The 18,816-nt window shown below is 53.8% G+C and overlaps 1 protein-coding gene across 6 annotated transcripts in view; it reads left to right on the top strand.

Annotated features, from left to right (window-relative positions):
* Positions 1 to 16,361, top strand: part of SMAD3 (SMAD family member 3) — a 127,085-nt gene extending 110,724 nt beyond the window's left edge. For 5 of the 6 annotated variants that reach the window (XM_068964440.1, XM_068964439.1, XM_068964434.1 and 2 more), the window contains 4 exons: positions 4,547 to 4,759; positions 6,867 to 7,004; positions 9,515 to 9,659; positions 12,039 to 16,361. In XM_068964440.1, coding sequence (XP_068820541.1) covers positions 4,547 to 4,759; positions 6,867 to 7,004; positions 9,515 to 9,659; positions 12,039 to 12,162 — 620 coding nt within the window. In that variant the 3' untranslated portion in view covers positions 12,163 to 16,361. The remainder of the gene's footprint in view (positions 1 to 4,546; positions 4,760 to 6,866; positions 7,005 to 9,514; positions 9,660 to 12,038) is intronic. The other variant, XM_068964438.1, reaches the window with a different exon arrangement.
* Positions 16,362 to 18,816: the final 2,455 nt, after the last annotated feature.

The raw sequence follows: 18,816 nt of genomic DNA, 5'->3' as shown, positions 1-18,816 counted from the left end.
GACTGTTGTGCGGGAGAAGTGGCCCCACTGAAGAGTTCTTTTAAGATTTAGTGCCCAGGACAAACTTTATTTACCCTACAGTTCAGTTCAGTCATTCAGTCGTGTCTGGCTCTTTGCGACCCCATGAATCACAGCACGCCAGGCCTCCCTGTCCATCACCATCTCTTGGAGTTAACTTAAACGCGTGTCCATCGAGTCGGTGATGCCATCCAGCCATCTCATCCTCGGTCGTCCCCTTTTCCTCCTGCCCCCAATCCCTCCCAGCATCAGAGTCTTTTCCAATGAGTCAACTCTTCACATCAGGGGGCCAAAGTACTGGAGTTTCAGCTTCAGCATCATTCCTTCCAAAGAAATCCCAGGGCTGATCTCCTTTAGAATGGACTGGTTGGATCTCCTTGCAGTCCAAGGGACTCTCAAGAGTCTTCTCCAACACCACAGTTCAAAAGCATCAATTCTTCGGCGCTCAGCTTTCTTCACAGTCCAACTCTCACATCCATACATGACCACTGGAAAAACCATAGCCTTGACTAAACAGATCTTTGTTGGCAAAGTAATGTCTCTGCTTTTCAATATGCTGTCTAGGTTGGTCATAACTTTTCTTCCAAGGAGTAAGTGTCCTTTAATTTCATGGCGGCAGTCACCATCTGCAGTGATTTTGGAGCCAAAAAAGATAAAGTCTGACACTGTTTCCACTGTTTCCCCATCTATTTCCCATGAAGTGTTGGGACCAGATGCCATGATCTTTGTTTTCTGAATGTTAAGCTTTAAGCCAACTTTCTCAACTCTCCTCTTTCACTTTCATCAAGAGGCTTTTTAGTTCCTCTTCACTTCCTGCTATAAGGGTGGTGTCATCTACATATCTGAGGTTATTTATATTTTTCCCGGCAATCTCGATCCCAGCTTGTGCTTCTTCCAGCCCAGTGTTTCTCATGATGTACTCTGCATATAAGCTAAATAAGCAGGGTAACAATATACAGCCTTGATGTACTCCTTTTCCTATTTGGAACCAGTCTGTTGTTCCATGTCCGGTTCTAACTGTTGCTTCCTGACCTGCATACAGGTTTCTTAAGAGGCAGCTACAGAACTGGTAAGAATTTTCTTTTGGCCAACCAGAGCCAGGTCGCGTGTCATGCCCCCTTTTTGCCTTGTCTGTTAGGGAGCTCAGAGCCAACCTGAGTGCTCTTTTAGTAGCTGTCTAATTTGATGGTTAGCCTATTTATAGTCTTCTCTTTCCCAGGGTCCTGACTTGGTCTTGTTCTGAACCAGGGTGTGGATAAGTTCTTTAGTTGGAAAAGAAATGAGGGCAGACATGCAGTTTGAAAACAAAGTGCCATTCAAGGCAGAGCCCCGGAGGGGGCGTACTCAGGCATGCAGCGTAAGTGCCTGCAGGAAGCCCTGAGCGATGATGGGAGGGGAGAGGTGAAAGGCCGGGCTTACTGGCAGCTGTTAGGAGACCACAGTAAGTGCACGGCTGGGGTGCTGCTTCTGAACGTGGGTCAGCTTGTCCAGACAGCACTCTCTGAAATGGCAGCCTTCAGACTTGGCCTTGGCCTGGCGGCTCCACTCCCCAAACCACCATCTGCTTAATTATGTGTCAGGCTCCTGCAGCCTGTGTTTGCCACAGCACTCTGTAGTGCGCATCCGCGAGTTGCAGGGATGTTTAGATAAGGGCTCAGATCTGCTTGGGAGAGCCTCTGCGTGAGGACCCCAGGGTCAGAATCTCTCTGATTCTGAGACACCTCAAAGCCTGCACATCACCAGAATGGCGTCCTGGCCCCATGTTACCCAGCAGGCGGCCTGCTGACTTCCCTTCTTTTGACAAGTGGGCTGGGTCAGGACTTAGTGTGCCTGGACTAAGCCCAGGGGGTGTTGGACTTGGGCTTTATCACTTGAGGACGAGGACGCTGTTCTGTACTTGGCTAGGGAGGCCGAGGCCAGCCCAGATCAGTCACGGCTGCCTCTTCAGGGTGACCCGTGACCTTCACAGTCTGCTCTCAGTGGCTTCCAGTATACTGCAGTCACTGTTCAGACTGGGCCACTGAGGCCAGAGAGGGACGTCATGTCCCTGAGGTTGCGCAGCAAAGTCAGCAGAGCCTGCCTTTGGGACGCGGGGCCCACAGCCCTTCCCCAGTACCTTCTGGATCTGACACGCTGCCAGGCCACTTTGAAGGCTTGGAGTGCACTTTGATTTCTTAGGTGGTGGTGGTTGTTTTTCTTAAGATTTCCAAAGCAACATAGCTCACATTTTAGTGAGCACATTGTTTAGAATATAACTTATCTCATCGGAATGTCAAACATCGAGAAACGCCAGAGCCAGATGTGGCTGACATGGCTCAGTCCAGCCTACAGGGTACTGGCCGCGGGCTGTGGTCGCTCCTGCCCCCATCATACCCCCTTCGCCATTAAGTAGCCTGGACACCCTGCCTTCCCTCCTCTTCCCTTGCTTCACCCTGGCAGGAGAAGGAGGGGCAAGGACACTTTGCCCCCTTTGGTTGGAGGTCAGGCCAAGAACAGGATGTTCTCAAGTTTGAACAACCGAAATTATTCTAATTGCTGTTGACACCATTTATTGAGTGTCTGATGCGTGCCCTGCTCTCCACTTGAATTCTCTCAGTCCATCCAAAAACAGTGCCGGGTGAGAAAGAAGATTCCTCACTCGGGTGGCCAGGGGGAGATGTGGACACTGAAACTGCGAGCTAACCCGCTTTGCTCACCAGCACACAGCTGGTCTGTGTCTGGCTTGAAGCTTGGGCTCCATGACCTGGTCAAACATTTAGGGCAGTGACTGTCATCTGGGGGCTATGTTGCCCCCTGGAAGACCTCTCTCAATGTCTGAAGGCCCTTCTGACTGTCACAGCTGGGAGGGCAAGATGGATGTCATCTGCTGGCATCTAGAGGCCGAGGATACCACACACATCCTGGAGCCCCCAGAACCCTCTCTCCCCAAGCACAGAATTACCCGGCCCCGAATCTCCATAGTGCAGAGGTGGAGAAACCTGATCTAGATGTCCTCACCCTCCGGCTGACTCTTCCTGGGTGTGGCAAGGGCAGGGTTGTCACCTGCCTGCAGCTCTTCCTGTGTGTGCTGACCTTCTTTTCACCCTGAGATGGGATCATGGACATTGACCCTGGAAGGAGATCAGGGCCACTTTGCCCGGCAGGGAGACCTGGCCCCACCTGGAACTGCTGCTGGGTTTTTCTCTCCTGGGCTTTACATACTGTCAGCAGCCTGGGGAGCTGAGCAGAGGTTCTCGTGGGCTCTGGGAAGTTGCCTGGTGGGCAGTCAGCAGGGGTCGTGGGCCAGGGCTGAGACTTGGTCCAGTGAGCCCTCCTGGACTCTCTCACCAGCTCCCCAGAGATGCACCATGAATGACCGTCCGTGTGTATGTATACATGTATTAATAAGAGCCACGGTGAGTGACCCATGATGGAGCATCGAGAGCAGCAAGCTCCCTGACTGTCCAGCACATGGGATTCGAGGGGGCAGAGTGCAGGATGTGGTTCCGGGAGCAGTGCATGGCTGGAAGGGGTGACTGGGGTGCGGAGGGGGTGGCACAGGGCCATGTCAGCGGGCAGGGACTGGTGCAAATGAGGAATGATGAGGGCCTGGCCCCTGGCCAGGAGGTTGGACCCTAAGATGAGCGATGATGGAGAGACAGGCGGGAGGAGGGCACCTGGGCAGGTGTGGAGCCTGGAACGGCTGCAGGTGGCACGAGTCACAGGAAAGGCGGTGTGGGGTCACGTGAGGGGAAACCTCTATTTCCAGAGTGCCTACCACTTCTGAGAACCACCCCCTCACAGGATGGCAGTTTGCTCTAAGGTGCCCTTGACTGAGACACAGGCTAGCAACTGGGATAAATTCAGTTTCTCTTAGGTGTGTGTGTCTCAGCTGCCCCGATGGATGGCATCTGGATACGTGTGGAACATAGCTTCCATAATCAATGGCAGGGACCCGGCTCATGCCGCAGACAGCACCTGGTGCCTGTGTGGTTGCAACTGCTGAACACGGATGGACACCCGGGGTCGCACCAGCCTCGTCTTCTGGCCATTTCACAGGCCTGGATGCTGCCACGAGAAGGGCTAGGAGTTGGCCCATGATCAGGCAGAACCAGAAGCTGCAGGCCCTTTTAAGGGGCAGAGACCAGCATGGGTTACTATGGGGACCTTGAAAGAAAGGCAGGTGGCAGGACCAGACTGCCCTGGACACCCCTGGCCTGTCTGGTGCATCTGCCCAGGTGTCTGTTGGTCCCAGGGCCTTTCAGATTTGGCCTGGCACCTCCTTGAAGATGGCTTTGACCTAAGGCCAGGCGGGGCAGGGCCTTTATGAGCTCAAGCTAAACAGTGCCAAGGCCGGCGGAATGCGTCTCCCAAAACCTAAGGGTTCTGCCCCCCTAGATCCTGCGAGTTTTACACAGGAAAAGGGTGGGGAGATCATAATGCTTCTGAGAGGTGAGGAAACAGTCTTCCAGGGCATCCAGGGGACCCCGTCCAGGAGCCCAGAGCCTGGAGGGACTCCCTGACCCAGCAGCCTGGCCTGTCTCCCCAGACCTGCAGCCTGTCACCTACTGCGAGCCCGCCTTCTGGTGCTCCATCTCCTACTACGAGCTCAACCAGCGCGTCGGGGAGACATTCCACGCCTCCCAGCCGTCCATGACGGTGGATGGCTTCACCGACCCCTCCAACTCGGAGCGCTTCTGCCTGGGGCTGCTCTCCAATGTCAACCGGAACGCGGCTGTGGAGCTGACGCGGAGGCATATCGGTAAGGGGCCGCCGCGATACCCCAGCCCACCCCAGCCCCCGCGGGGACCCACCTGCCGCCACTGTGCCGCGCCCCCTCACCTGCCCCTCAGGCTGTCACCTTGTTTAGGGTAGGACAGGTAGAACCCAGGTTGCAACTGTGCCATTCTCTTAATAAAAACACCCTTAAAGTACGGAGCGCAGACAGGTAGATAGTCTGTCTCGGAGGAGTGATCTTTCATTTGTTCATTTCATATATAGTTGTCCTAGGAACTTAGAAAAGATGAAAAGATGGTAGGTATTGCCCACTCCAGGATTCTTGGGCTTCCCTTGTGGCTCAGCTTGTAAAGAATCTGCCTGCAATGTGGGAGACCTGGGTTTGATCCCTGGGTTGGGAAGATCCCCTGGAGAAGGGAAAGGCTACTCACTCCAGTATTCTGGCCTAGAGAATTCCATGGACTGTACAGTCCACGGGGTCGCAGAGTCGGACATGACTGAGCAACTTTCCCTTTCTTCCACTTTCATTGCCTGCAGCCGGGACAGCACTGCTGCTAACACTATTCTGAGCCCCAGCCCGTGGTGAAAGATCACTTAGTATAGGGGAGGTGAAGCCTTGATGTGTGTCCCTCGGTTTGTTCATAAAATTATCATGCTGAGGATGTTCACAACTTTGCGATCCAGGGTCACCTGGAAGGGGTGTAGAGATGGTGTAGAGAGGGTGGGTATTCTCAGACATTGTTCAGTGCATCCACGGTGGCCAGGGGGCTCTAGAGCAAACTCAAGAGCTGAGCAGGGCAGCAGGGGTCCGGGCCCATGTGAACCAGAGCACCTCTGCTCTTGCTTGTATCGTGGGCCTTCACAGAAGATCTCGTGTAGAGAGAGGGTTTTCCAGTTAAAAGTTGGAAAGCCATGGGCCTGCAGCCGTGGGATCACTTTCCAGGGAATAACCTGATGCCCAGGGAGGGGCAGAGGGCACACAGCAAGTGTGTGACGCAGAGACCTCTGCCCCAAGCCCGTACCCTTCCCAGACAGCCTCCCACTTGTTTTAAAAAGACCTGCAGTGGTATACACAGAGGTTTGTTTATTCACTTCATACTTCTCTGTATCTAAAAATAGTATTTTAAAAGTTACCCAAACAAACATTTTTGTTCTTTGGATCTTGTCTTCCCACCTTCCCTGCCTCCTGCTCTTGACTGACATAATACTGGGCACCCCCTCCCCGGGTCTGCCGGCACCCTGGGGTCTTCGAGACGCCAAGTCCTGTAGCACCGAGCCAGGCAGAGCAGGGGAGTGGGGGCAGGGGACAGCTGTGGGACGAGGTGGCAGGCCTGTAGCTGATCACCTGCTTTCCATCCCGCTCCACGTCGAGTGAAATCTGGCTCCATTTCCCGGCCCTCAGGGCCTCTCCCCGCCTGGAGTGGGAACAGAGGCCTTCCAGGCAGAAGAGTACATCCCCTGGCCGAGGATTGCTGAGGATTGTTGGAGGGTTTATGTAACCGCTTGAATTGCAGGGCCAGTTTAAAAATAATTTCTGTCCATCTGGAGTGGATTTAAGAGATGAAGGAACACGAAATGATGTAGACCTATGGAATGGTTTAGAAAAATGCATCGAGAGGAGAAAGGTACAGGGGGTGGCGTTAATTAAGCCATGCCTGCAGTGAAGGGCTCCTGGGGTGTCTGCTGCCTGAGCAGCTCTGCAGGTTGACTACATGAGTTTCCAACTACATGAATGTTGGAAGAGGAAGGGACCTAATAGTAGCAGCAACAGCTACTGCTCACCAGGCACCCGTGAGGTAGGTATTATCATCATCTCCATCTTGCAGACGAAGAAACTGAGGCTGAGTAACTGGCTGGGGCCTGTGGCAGATCACTGGTGGAGGCTACCATTAAGACTTACCTGTGCTCTTCCCTCTGATTGTCTGCCTCCCTAGTTTAGCAGCCCAGCATCACCCAGCACCTCCTGGTGGGATTAGGCCTGGACTCAGGTCCCGTTTGCCTGGTGATGCTGCTGGAGAACCAGCCACCTGGAGCACCGACTGCAGCTCTGCCTCCTGTGGTTGCTGCGGCAGGCGCCAGGACCACTGTGTGGGGGCCAGAGAGCTGGTCCAGGCTAACCTGAATCTCTCTAGGGCGGGGCGTGCGGCTGTACTACATCGGAGGGGAGGTCTTCGCAGAATGCCTCAGTGACAGCGCCATCTTTGTGCAGTCTCCCAACTGTAACCAGCGCTATGGCTGGCACCCAGCCACCGTCTGCAAGATTCCACCAGGTACCACCACCTACACACCCACCCCTTCCCTGTGGACCTCTCCTCTGCGGCGCATGCCTGGGATGCCGGAAAGCTTTCTTCTTCCTTCTCTCCTCATTGGTGTTTGCACTGACAATCTGGAGATGCTTCACTTGGGTTTTCTCTGTGCCTTGCTGTCTTACTGTGACCTCCTGGAACCTCCGCAGAACAGACGCAGCATCTGACAGGTCTGCCTTTGATCTGTGGGTACCTGTTTCCTGCCTGTGTGCACAGATGCTGAGGTAGTATGCTTGTTTGCTTCCTTCTTCCCTTCCTCCTTCCTTCCTACAGCCATGCTGGAAGCTTCTGGGGGATGGGAGGGTACAGGAAGCCCTGCTGCTGCCCTCTCAGAGTGTACCCATCAGCTGAGTGTACAAGGCAAAGACCCAAATGTGCTTAATACAAGGGAGGGTGGTGCTAAGCACAAAGCAAGCAGCGCAGGTCACATGCTGCGGGACCCAAGGGGAGAAGCATTTAACTGTTAGGATGGTTCAGAGGCGGCTTCATGGAGGGTAAGGCATTTGAGCTTGCAAGGAGCCACGGGCCTGCACCAGTGTGGAAGGGGTAGGCACAGGGTGATGGGGGCAGGGGCTGAGGGCATTCCAGGCAGAGGGGATGATATGGGCAAAGGCCTAGGGGTGGAGGAGGACAAGGCACGCGTGGACTGCACTCTGGCTGTGCTGGAGGCTGTTTAAGACAGCTGGGGATGTGTTTAGAAAATAGGATGGGACTGGGCCATGGAAGGACACGAGATCACGTTTACTCAAGGGGACTGTTGAGGGTTTTCTGAGTAGGACTACGTACTCCACGGGGTGGAGGACTCACCTGGCTCACCTCAGAGGGTGGTGTGGACAGGGCCAGCTCTGGGTAGAAGACCAGGCAAGAGGCTGATCTTACCTAAAACCTTGCATAGAAAGCCGAGGCAGAAAGCCCCGAGGCCCCCTCCTCCCGGGACACGCAGCCGCAGAGCATGGACTGCGCCCGGCAGGTGGAATGTGTGGCTCAGGCCATTGCCTACGGCACGAGTGTGGCATGTCTTCCTGCCTGCCAAGAGGCAGATGATGGTGGTGCGGCGGGTCATGGGCAAAGTCAGTTGAAGAATGCAGTTTGAGACGTTAGTGGTGCTCTCTGTTCCCAGGTTGTGCGGTTGCGTTTACAGAGCACATGTCTATCTTGGGGCTCACTTGGTCCTCTCCAGTTACTCTAGCTTTCCGGGCAAGCAGGCATGTTGAAATAAGCTCAGAGAGGTTAAGTCACCTGCACAGGACACACAGCTACTAAGTGGCCGAGCCAGGATGAGCCTAGGGCTGTGTGCCCCTCTGCTGCTCGCTGGGCAGGGGCTGGAGCCCACTGTGGGCCCTGCGCTGCCTCCTGTCCCCTCAGAGAAGACAAGGAGAGGAAGCCCAGCTGCACTTTTGGCTTTCTGCCCACCCCTTGGCCCTCCCAGCCTCTCTGGTTCAGGCAGAGCCGGCTGTGGTGTTGGCTGTTAGTTCTTGGAATGTCGGAGCTGGGGGCTCCTGAGGCCAGCCTCTCCTTTCATAAGGGAGATATGGGCTTAGAAGAGAAAGGGACCAGCCCAGAGTCACACAGCCAGCCGAGGGGCCCCGTCAGTGTTGGCCCGCTAGTGAGTGTCACCTCAGCTCACCTTTGGGGCATTTCTGGCATGTGCTTTTGTCTTTTATTTTTCTGGTTGACACATTCCTGGCACTTGGGCTGTAGGACTTCCAACAGGAGATTTATTGTACGCTTCACGTATGCCTGTCTCTGGTTGTACTGCTGGGAGAGTTAGGCACACACCATCACTTTCCTGTGAATGTCACCCTAACCCAGCCTTGTGCCCAGATCACTTGCTACCCCTGGTCCCAGCAGAGGTGGATTCATCGGAGAACCCTGGGTGGAAGGTGCCCAGGACCCTCTGCTAAACTTCCTGTTGGCATGGCAGGCTGGGCAGCCTCTCAGCTGCTCTGTCTGGCGCCCCCTCCATCAAAGGGCACGGGCTTCTGCTCCCCAAGTGGCTGACCATGCCCCATGCCGAGGGCACCTTCAGGTCACAGCCCTGTCTCTCTGTTCCTTGGAGTCCTGCCAGGGCAGAGCCCCCCCCACCTGACTATCTCCCTCAGCCTTCCCCCACTCTGGGAACTAGAACTTATGGACCAGGGTTGAGCATCCCCTCCAGCTGTGTCGGCTGCACCTCCCTATTGAAGCGGCATTGGCTTCAGGGTGGAGACCGCGTGGGCCGCCCCCAGCAGGCGGCTGAGCGTGGAGTCTGGTCTGGGGGGTGCCCTGGGGGATGGCTTTAGCTAGGAGGGGAGCTCAGGCCGTGCACGGTCTTTGTCCGTGTGAGCTCTGCATCTGTCCCGTTGGCAGGGTGCAACCTGAAGATCTTCAACAACCAGGAGGAGTCTGGTCTGGGGGGTGGCTTTAGCCAGGAGGGGAGCTCAGGCCGTGTACGGCCTTCGTCCCTGTGAGCTCTGCGTCTGTCCCGTTGGCAGGGTGCAACCTGAAGATCTTCAACAACCAGGAGTTCGCTGCCCTCTTGGCTCAGTCCGTCAACCAGGGCTTCGAGGCTGTGTACCAGCTGACCCGCATGTGCACCATTCGCATGAGCTTCGTCAAAGGCTGGGGAGCCGAGTACAGGTGGGTGCTGGGGTGCCTGTCCTAGGGCCGCAGGGGCCTCAGGGGGCTCAGAACAGCCGAGCGGGGCTCCTCAGAGATGAGCTAGGCTGGCCCTCTCCCCGAAGAGCAGAGGGACCGGGGATCAGCGCAGGGCGGAGTCCCATTAGACGAGGAAGAGCTAAGCGCCGCTTGCCCAGCATTTCAGTTTCTCAGGCACTGGAAGCATCTCATCCTCACAACCCTGGGTGGGGATGTTGGTATCATCACCGTCGTACAGATGAGGGAACGAAGGCCCAGGGAGGGAAACTGACTTGCCTGTGGTGGCATTCTCCTCGTTTCTTTTGGGCAGATGGTTTCAGGACGACCCTCTCCAAGGAGTTAAGTCTCCCTCTCAGGGTTCCTTCCCTCCTCTGTGGCTCCTTCTCTGACCTGGTAATCCTGAGGATCTAGGATTTTAAAACCGAGAAAGCAGGGAAGAGAGGAGATGCCAGCAGTCAAAGGAACAATATTTACTTGCTTAGAAATGCCTTTCTTTCAGAATTTCATGTACTGGTTTAAATGCAGCCCTGGTCAGGGGTGTCCTTGGTCTGCTCTAAGCTCTCAGACCGCTCGGGTGTGGGCCTAGAGCTGCCCATTCCTTTTCTTTCCACACCTGCACAGGAGCTGCCTCGAGAGGCACGTCTGTGCGCCCAGCCCCCACTCCACGGCAGAGGCAGGGGCACCCACACGTCAGCCCGAGCCAGCACCTCGCAAGTTATTCCCCCTTCTCTTCATTTTTCCAGATGTTTGGAATCCATTTTGTTTTGCAGTCATTCTGCACCCGGGCCAAACCCATTTCAGTATTGGCTCTGGGCCACCATTTATAATGAAATCCAGATGAGCGTGACTTATGGAAAGTCAGATTCTCATTAGAGGATTTCGGTCCGTAAAATCCTCGTCTGTCATTTACCGTATTTTAGCTGCTGTTCTCCGTGTCTGCCCCACAGTGCTGGGGAAAGAGCCCTTGGTCTGTGGGGTCTCTCTCAAATGGGGAAGGTGTGACCAATTGGGCGGTCCAAGTGGTCAGCCTTCAGGCTGATAACAGCCTGCGATTAGCCCAGGCCCACGGGCCCAGCCCGAGGGACATTTTAGCTCACCTCTTAGCCTTGGCTGGGATCATTTAGGCAACAAGAAAGGTTAGAAAACTAGTCTTGTTTTTTGTTGGGGAAGGGAAATATTTAAAGATGGACCCAGTGGGGAAAGAGTCAGAGGGAGGTCTGTGTCTCTCTCCTAACACTCAGACTGCTGTCTTGAGGGTCACACGCAGGCACCCGGGTCAGGCAGGCGCCCCGGGGCCGAGTCTGCAAGCCGGTTTCTAACCTTCCGCTCAGACGATGTGCAGCCCAGGCGAGGAGGGTGGTGCCCTGGGGTTGGCGGCTCTCAACCTGGCACGGCACGCGGCCCTCCAGCTTCAAGTCCTGGGGGAAGAGGCCCTTTGTTGGCCAGAGCCTTTCCCTGGGGCCACTGTGTCACCGCGCAGGACACGCTGCCAGCACAGCCAGGCCTGTGCGGCCCACCACGTCACTGCCGCCTGGCAGCCCTGTGGAGCAGCCTGACTGGCGGCGCGGCCCCTTCCCAGAACGGTCTCGCCCTCCTCTGCCTCCTGGGCCAAGGAGAGGAAGGTTTCATCCCTTCCTGTGAGGTGGCCGAGAGCCGGGCCTGGGGCCCGGGCCTCTCACCTCCAGCTGGCACCCGCGCCTCCGGCCTCAGCAGATAGCCTTTTGCTCAGCGGAGGCCTTTGGGAGCGCGCCTGCGAGCTGCGTCATCAACCAGCCTGAATTTAGACAGAGGGCTTTGGGGAAAAGAAACGTGTGGTGTGCCTTAGTTTTTTTCCAGTAATTGTTCCATGGCTCGCTCTGCTCGTAAGATTTTCCAAAATAAGGCCATAGATGGGAATTATATCAGCACATTGGGGACCGACGGCATGCGGACTCTGTCGGCGCTTTGTAAAAACACCCCTCAACTAGACAGACGCCCGTCACTGTGGCCTGCCAGGGCCGGAGGCAGGGGAGCTGTGGGTGCCTACTTAGGACAGGAGGCTGGGAAGACCTTTGCTCTGGCTGGAGGTTCTCCATCAGGGGCCCGTCACGGCAACCGGTGGGCCTCTGGGGCACCCTGGTATTTGCCTTACATGTTTCTCTTTAAGGGGGCCACCTCCTTTCCCTTCCTGCTTGGAGGAGTTTGGCAGGCAGTTTCAGCAAGTTGGTGGCACCTTCTCCAGGACAGGGTCTGGCAGGGCAGGCTCTCTCTCTGGCTCTGGGAAGACTGACACCAAATCAGAAGCCACTCCGATGCATCTGTGTGCTTGCTGCTGGATCTTCTAAATGGCCCCCACCCACCCTTTTCTCAAATGTCTTGCAGGAGACAAACTGTGACCAGCACCCCCTGCTGGATCGAGCTGCACCTGAACGGACCTCTGCAGTGGCTTGACAAGGTCCTCACCCAGATGGGTTCCCCGAGCATCCGCTGCTCCAGCGTGTCCTAGGGACACTGCGAGAGAAGAGGGAGGGGAGGGAGGGTGGATCTGGGGAAGAGGGCCATGTAGGAGGCGGAGAAATCAGAACTCAACCCCCTGGTGTCAAAGAAGAAATTTTTCTCCCTCAACTAAAGTGGCATCAGCCTGTTTTCCAAAACTCGAAAGCAAACCCAGAGGTGGATTTCTAGGAACAGCTGTCTGCTTAACACATTGGCCCTTCGGCCCTGCTATGAAGGGTAAGAAATGGCTTCTGCTCTGGTGGCGTGAGCAGACAGGTAGTGTTTCACCACCTGCCGCTCCCCTGGTCCCCTTCTTTCTTAAAGACAGCAAACTGAGACGTCACCGCCCAACAGGAATTGGCCCCCTGGTTAGGACTGGAGTGTGGACTTTGCCTTGGGTGCTCTGGGCAGGGAGAAGCCTGCAGGGGTCTGAGCACACCACGGGCCCAGCCCTCCCCTTCCACTGAATATTCCCAAACCCCAGTAGGAGCAGACCGTGTACCTGGGCGCTGAATTGACTTGCGGCGGGAAAGGGGCTCGTCTGTCTCCACCTCTCTGAGCCTACTGATGGTGTCCACAATCGAGCACGTAGGGACTGGTGGCAAGAGGTGGTAAGACACCTCTTCTTTAAAAATGATCTTAAATTTGCCCTCATTTTCAGCAGTTGGCAGAATCTGTTGAGGCTCAGCGCACATGCGGCATACAGTTTGTATCATCCTGTTAATCTCACAAGAGATCCGAATCACAGTGTTCCCAGGAGGTAGCTGTCCATGAGGTGTGCGAGGGTGTCCGGTCACCTGTAAGAGCTCGCTCCGCTTTCTCATGCATTTGGTTATATTGGTTGGTATAGTCAGCTGCGTTAATTAAGTGAACTGTATCGTATGTTCTTTTAAACATTTGATTAAAAAAAAAACCACCCCGGTTGACACACTGACTGGGAAACCAGAGTGGGACCCAGCAACTTCTCTCCCAAAGGAAGCTTTTTCTAGGTTTTGTTAAGACACCTGCCCGTACTTTTGGAAGCTGAAATTGACAGAAGCAAATTCATCAAGAGGAAAAGATCTCAGGCCGACAAAGACAAATAAAAGGGCTATTAAAAAAATTATCTTTACACCTTTGAAAACTGCAGAATTGGTGCAAAGAGGTCTGTCATCTTTCCCCTGAGGTATGAGATTATCTAGCTCACGGCAGAGGCCCGTCAGTGACAACTCTAGCAGTTAGAATGTGTAGTAAGTATTGCTCTTCGTGGCAATTAGTGAGGAAACTACTATAGATTATTTCAACTGGAAAAAAAAGAGCCCCCTCATACTGACCTTTTGCAGAATACAGCAGATGGAATTGTCACTTGCAATTGGTACTTTATTCTTTGCTGCTGTTTTTTGTATGAAATGACTTATCCCATATTTTTTGCATGGTTTTCTACCAAGAAAAATAAAGGGATTTCCTATGGAAGTCCTGTATTATTCCAGGTGAAGGGAAGAAAGTTGTGTACTTTTGGCAGGTATAAACCTCAAATGTGATGACATTTGTGATGCTGTGTGGAGACGCTGGATGCTTCCTGGTGCCTTGCTCGCAGGACCCTAGGCCTCAGAAGCTCCAGCCCCAAAGTCCAGGTAGGAGGGCTGCTCACCATGCCTCCAGAGGACACAGGAGCACACAGGAGTGCCTTGCCAGACCTGGACTACACACAAGGCTGCAGAGTCCAGAGACACCACACAGCCCCTCACTCCACCTGAGGCCAGATGCTGTGGGTCTGAAGTTTCTGCCTGGTGTGAAATGATCGTGGACTGCTTCTTACAGATACAAGAAATCGTCTGAACCTCCTGGATGTGTGTTTCTGCTCTCGGTCAGCTCTGAGACCGGTGGTATGGCTTCTAACTTCTTCAGTTCGGCCTTGGCTGGAGCCGTCGCAGTGCCCCCACTAAAAGCCACGGGGAGCAGTCTCCAGGGGCCCGTGATCTCCTGTGAGCACTTCCTGCGGCACACAGCTGTCCTCCAGGTACTTGGGATCTGGCTTCAGGTACAGCCCAATTTGGGTGATCTGGTTGGTCACGTCTGGCTGCATGTGGATGGCGTCTTAGAACCCACAATGCTGAAAGCTAAAGAATCCTTCTAGGAGGCATGGAGTTTTGTGTTTTTTCCCAAAAGCTACTTACTTGGCCTTTTTTCTTTATAACTAGACTGCTGAAGGAGGATGGGTGAGGCAGAAGTGGGGAAGACCACGTTCAGCACCCTTCAAAAGAAAATTTGGTTGTACCTAGAGATTAGGATCTGGTTTCATTCCCATCATAGAGGCTGCGTTAAGTGGCTTTGAGGCATGTGTAATATTAGTGTCCTACAAGTCATAAAAAGTAGCTTTAAAACCCTATTGCATAAAGGCATCTATACATTGGAAGACAGGACAGGTGAAGGGGCAGGAGGAGGGCAGTTCTCAGGGGTGACGGCAGCTGCTGGGGAGTGCTTTCGGTGTCGTCGTCCGGGCTCCCTGCCAGGCCACCTTCACCTTGCGGCTTGTGGCGATGCTGACCCGGGTGTAGCTACAGCACAGGGGCCCTAGACCCTGGCCTCGGCACCTCCCCCGGGAGCCAGCTTCTGTTCCCTTTCCTCTCCTCCCACACCCTCCCCACTCCTAACTTTATTTAGTACTGGGAGCCTTCCAGCGCAAGTAGGTAGCCGCCCTGGCAGTTCGGGTTACAGGCCTGTGCTGGCACGTCATCTCTGCTGGCCACCTTCCTGGCAGGCTGCAGACCTGACATTTTGAGACAAACCCAGAGTCAGGAGCGGGGACTTTGACTCTTTCTTAGGAGGAACAGACAGGAGGGCAAGGCTGCTGGCAGACTTTTCCATTGTCCTTATGTTGTCTGTGAGGTTGTTTTTTTTTAATCGTCCGTGGTGATTATTTTTTTAAATCATTGTTAACGTATTGGAATGAGCTGTAGTACATATCTTGTGCTTCAGTTTGTTTTCCTCCATCTCCCTCTGGCTTCCTGGAGTTTGGACATATTCCAGGGCTAAATGCTTTTACTCAAACCGCAGAAAAAAGTTTTCTTGAAGTAATGTGTGCATGTCATGCATTTGGGGAGAAGGCAGAGATCTGATTTCATTTGCAGCCCCAAGCTGCCATTTCTGAGGCTCTGAGGACCTCTGCGGGGCCAGAGCTCCCATTAGGCCACTCTCTGCAGTCCGTAAAAGGAGAGAGGGACAGGAATTGGCATGCTGCTCCTACGACTGTTTATCAAGGGGGTTACCAGTGCAAGAGGGCGCATGTTCGGTTCTGAACCCTGTATCTCACTGTGACTTCAGGTGGCATTGTTTGGAGTTTTCTCCCTAATCTACATCTTTGCTAGAAGAAAACCTCAACATAGTCGTGTCACTTTGGCGTGGTATAGGTGTTCCCTTTCAGAACCTTCCTTCAAGTAACAGTCTTGGAGGAGTATCAGCCACTTCTCAAGTGGGTAGGAAAGCAGAAAAATGTATGGGTCAAAACTGAAGAGGCATCTCTGATGGGAGAGTCGGGAGATGACCTGCTATACGAGCAGCCTTTCAGAAACACGGCTATCACAAAGAAAAACTCATGTATTGTGTAAACTGGATTGAGAAATTCTCTCAAGTGATCCTGTAATTTTTTTTTTTTTTAATGCTGAAGTAATGTACACTCGAGCATTCTGGTGTTTTTATATTTATGTAATAATTTCTTAAAACCAAGACAGATAACTATTTAATTTTGGAAGAAAGTTGGAAACGGCTCTCCTCCCGAGGACAGTGGCTTGGGAAGAGACGGGCTGCAGTGCCTCTGGGCTTGGCCCCCAGAGCCACCAACCCAGGCTGGCTCCCTGTGTGGCAGCATGTGAACACAGGCAGCTAGCTCAGGCAAACGCAGGCCCGTCCACAGGGGCCTCTGAACCCAGCCCCTCCCCCTTCCCAGGGGCGAGAACTGTACAGAGGGCTGGAGCCACCTGCCCCCAAGAAGCCTTCATTCACCTTCAGTGCTGCTGTTGCAACTAGGCTGTCCTGGGCGGGACTCCTGCTTGGGTGGGGGAGAGAATGGAGGATGCTGATTACCTTCCCTTCTCAGCCAGCCTGACCTTTTAATACCTTTGTAAAAAGCATGTATGTATTTATAGTGGTTTAGATTTTTCTAACTTTTGTATCTTAAGAGCTGAGCGCCTGTTTAAGCATTGTACCCCTATTGTTAAATGTGTCCTCTCTCTCCTCTCTCCCTCCCGTAAGTGCCCTTCTAATAAAACTTTTCACTGAAAAGCACCTGGGCTGGAAGTGCACACTCATTCTCGCTGCCATGTCTGGCTGGAGAGTTTAAAGGGCCTGGGGCCTTCAGGGAAGAGTCTCTGAGCCCAGGTGTGCCAGGTCCCATTCTGCCACTGCCCACATTCACTCACCGAGGGCAGCGTGCAGTGAGGGCGGGGGCTTCCGGCTCCGGCACGTCTCCCAGCGGTGCTGCCTCCAGGCTGTCAGTCTCTCTCTGCTCACTTCCACTGTGTCTGAAAGCTGCTGGCCAGTGACTGCAGGTCACCAGATTAGTATCACTGCAGGCGTGGAGGTAAGTTTCAGACTCCTAAAGAAGTCGGTTTCTGCCAACTTTCCAGCTCTGGTGACTTAGCTCCTGTGGAAATTCATTTTAAATTCCAAACCCCCAAGGAGAAAGAGACTTCGAAATTGCTCCCCTGGCTGAGTCGTACATTGACCTGAGATGATGTGGATTAAGAAAAAGGATGATCAGAATGAGCAGACCATTTGGGGAAGGCAGAAGAGCGCTGGAATCATTCTCCAGCTGGATCACTTCCTTCTAAGGATGCCACCAGAGTCCAAATACTCGCTATCCCGGGAGGGAGGCGGACTTCACAGGAACGGCACCTGTGAGTCTGTAGGTTTGCCCTCCATGAATGACATCACATTCCTACCTTCATTGTTATCTGGCCAGTTCCAGCCTCCTACCCATAAATAACTTTCCTCAAGGTTTTATCTAGTCGATTTCTCAGCAAATGATTCTCAGATCCATTCCTCTAACCAGCCTGTCCCTGAGCGCCACAACTTTAACTCCAGCCGCCTGTTAAACAAGAGCCAGACAACACCCCAACTGAATCATCGTCCACCTTGCCCAAGCAAACTCCCTTTCCTGAGCAAACCTCCTTTCCTGACTCCCAGTGTTTACTGGAGCCTCACCTCCAGGCCTCCTCGCCACACCAAGTCCTGAGCGTTTCTTTTCCTTGCTCCCCACGTACCTCTACAGCCGCCCCTGTGGACCAAGCCTCCCTTTTGGAAAGGCCCTGAGCGTCCGGCTTCCCCTGGACCCTCTTGCACAAGCTCTTCTCAGGCCTGCACCTCCCCCTTCCATGGTGGTGCACCCAGACCATGGCAGGTACCCTGGATATTCCTCCCTCACAGAGCTCGCCTACCCATGTGATTGCAAGCCACATATATGTTCAAGACTCCCAGATCAGTACTTCTAGCCCAGACATCAACCCTGAGCTTCAGACTCACATCCAACAGCCTCGTACAAGGAGGTGCCACCAATACCTCAAGGGGTTAGTTGCTCAGTCATGTCCGACTCTTTGAGGCTCCATGGACTGTAGCCCGCCAGGCTCCTCTGTCCATGGAATTCTCAAGGCAAGAATACTGCAGTGAGTTGCCGTTCTCTTCTCCAGGGGATCTTTCTGACCCAGGGATTGAACTCCTGACTCCTGCATTGCAGGCAGATTCTTTACTGTCTGAGCCACCAGAGAAGCCCAAAATTCAATACCTCAGAACTCAGTTTAAAAGAACAATTTATCCTTGCCCTCACTGAACCATCTTCAACCCTCTTTTGTCACAGCCCTTTACCCAGCCCACGGCCATGAAGTCACAGTCGTCCACCGCTCCCTTGTGCCCCATGTCTGACCAGTCCTGGCCCTCCACTCACAGTTCTGTGCCCCAGGCTCTCCAGCACCTGGACAACTGCCCAGCTTCCTAACCACTCCCCCAGCCTCCAGCCTGTGTTCCTGTAACTGCATCATCCACAATGATTCTAAGGCCTTTGACATGAACCTCGTGACCCTTGGCAGCCGGGCCCCATCCAGCTCGCCACCTTGCCCCTGCACCCCAGCACCATGGTGACACAGTTTCTCACTTATCACACCAGGATCCCAGACCGCTCTACTTGCAACGGCAACGCCTCCTCCCCAGTCTACACCCTGCTCCCCCCACCCCACCTGACACACCAGCAGTTCACCTGGCTAAACTCCCCTAATGCTTCGAGACTCACTTCAGAAAGGAAGCCTTTTGTGAACCTGCCTATCACCAGGGAGTCAACTTGTGTGAACTGTCTACCCGTCTAAGCTGAGTTCCTTGAAAGTAGTGTCTACATCTTATTCTCGTATCCTGTTTCTTTTGGCAATCACATATTTTTGCTGAACTATGAACTGGTGCCCATATTATAGTAGACTCTACCGTAGCAGTATCTTTTCCATCCATTTTCACATTATCCTGTATGTGCGTGTGCGCTAAGTTGTTTCAGCTGTATCTGACTCTTTGCAACCCCACCCAGACTGTAACCAGCCAGGCTCCTCTGTCCATGGGTCTCCAGGCAATACTGGAGTGGGCTGCCGTTCTCTTCTCCAGGGGAATCTTCCTGACCCAGGGATCAACCCCTTGACTCATATCTCCTAAA

The sequence above is a fragment of the Capricornis sumatraensis genome, chromosome 2, assembly GCF_032405125.1.
Source record: "Capricornis sumatraensis isolate serow.1 chromosome 2, serow.2, whole genome shotgun sequence".
Lineage (NCBI taxonomy): Eukaryota > Metazoa > Chordata > Mammalia > Artiodactyla > Bovidae > Capricornis > Capricornis sumatraensis.
Note: the sequence above shows the minus strand (reverse complement) of the source record. Positions and strands in the feature narration are given on the sequence as shown.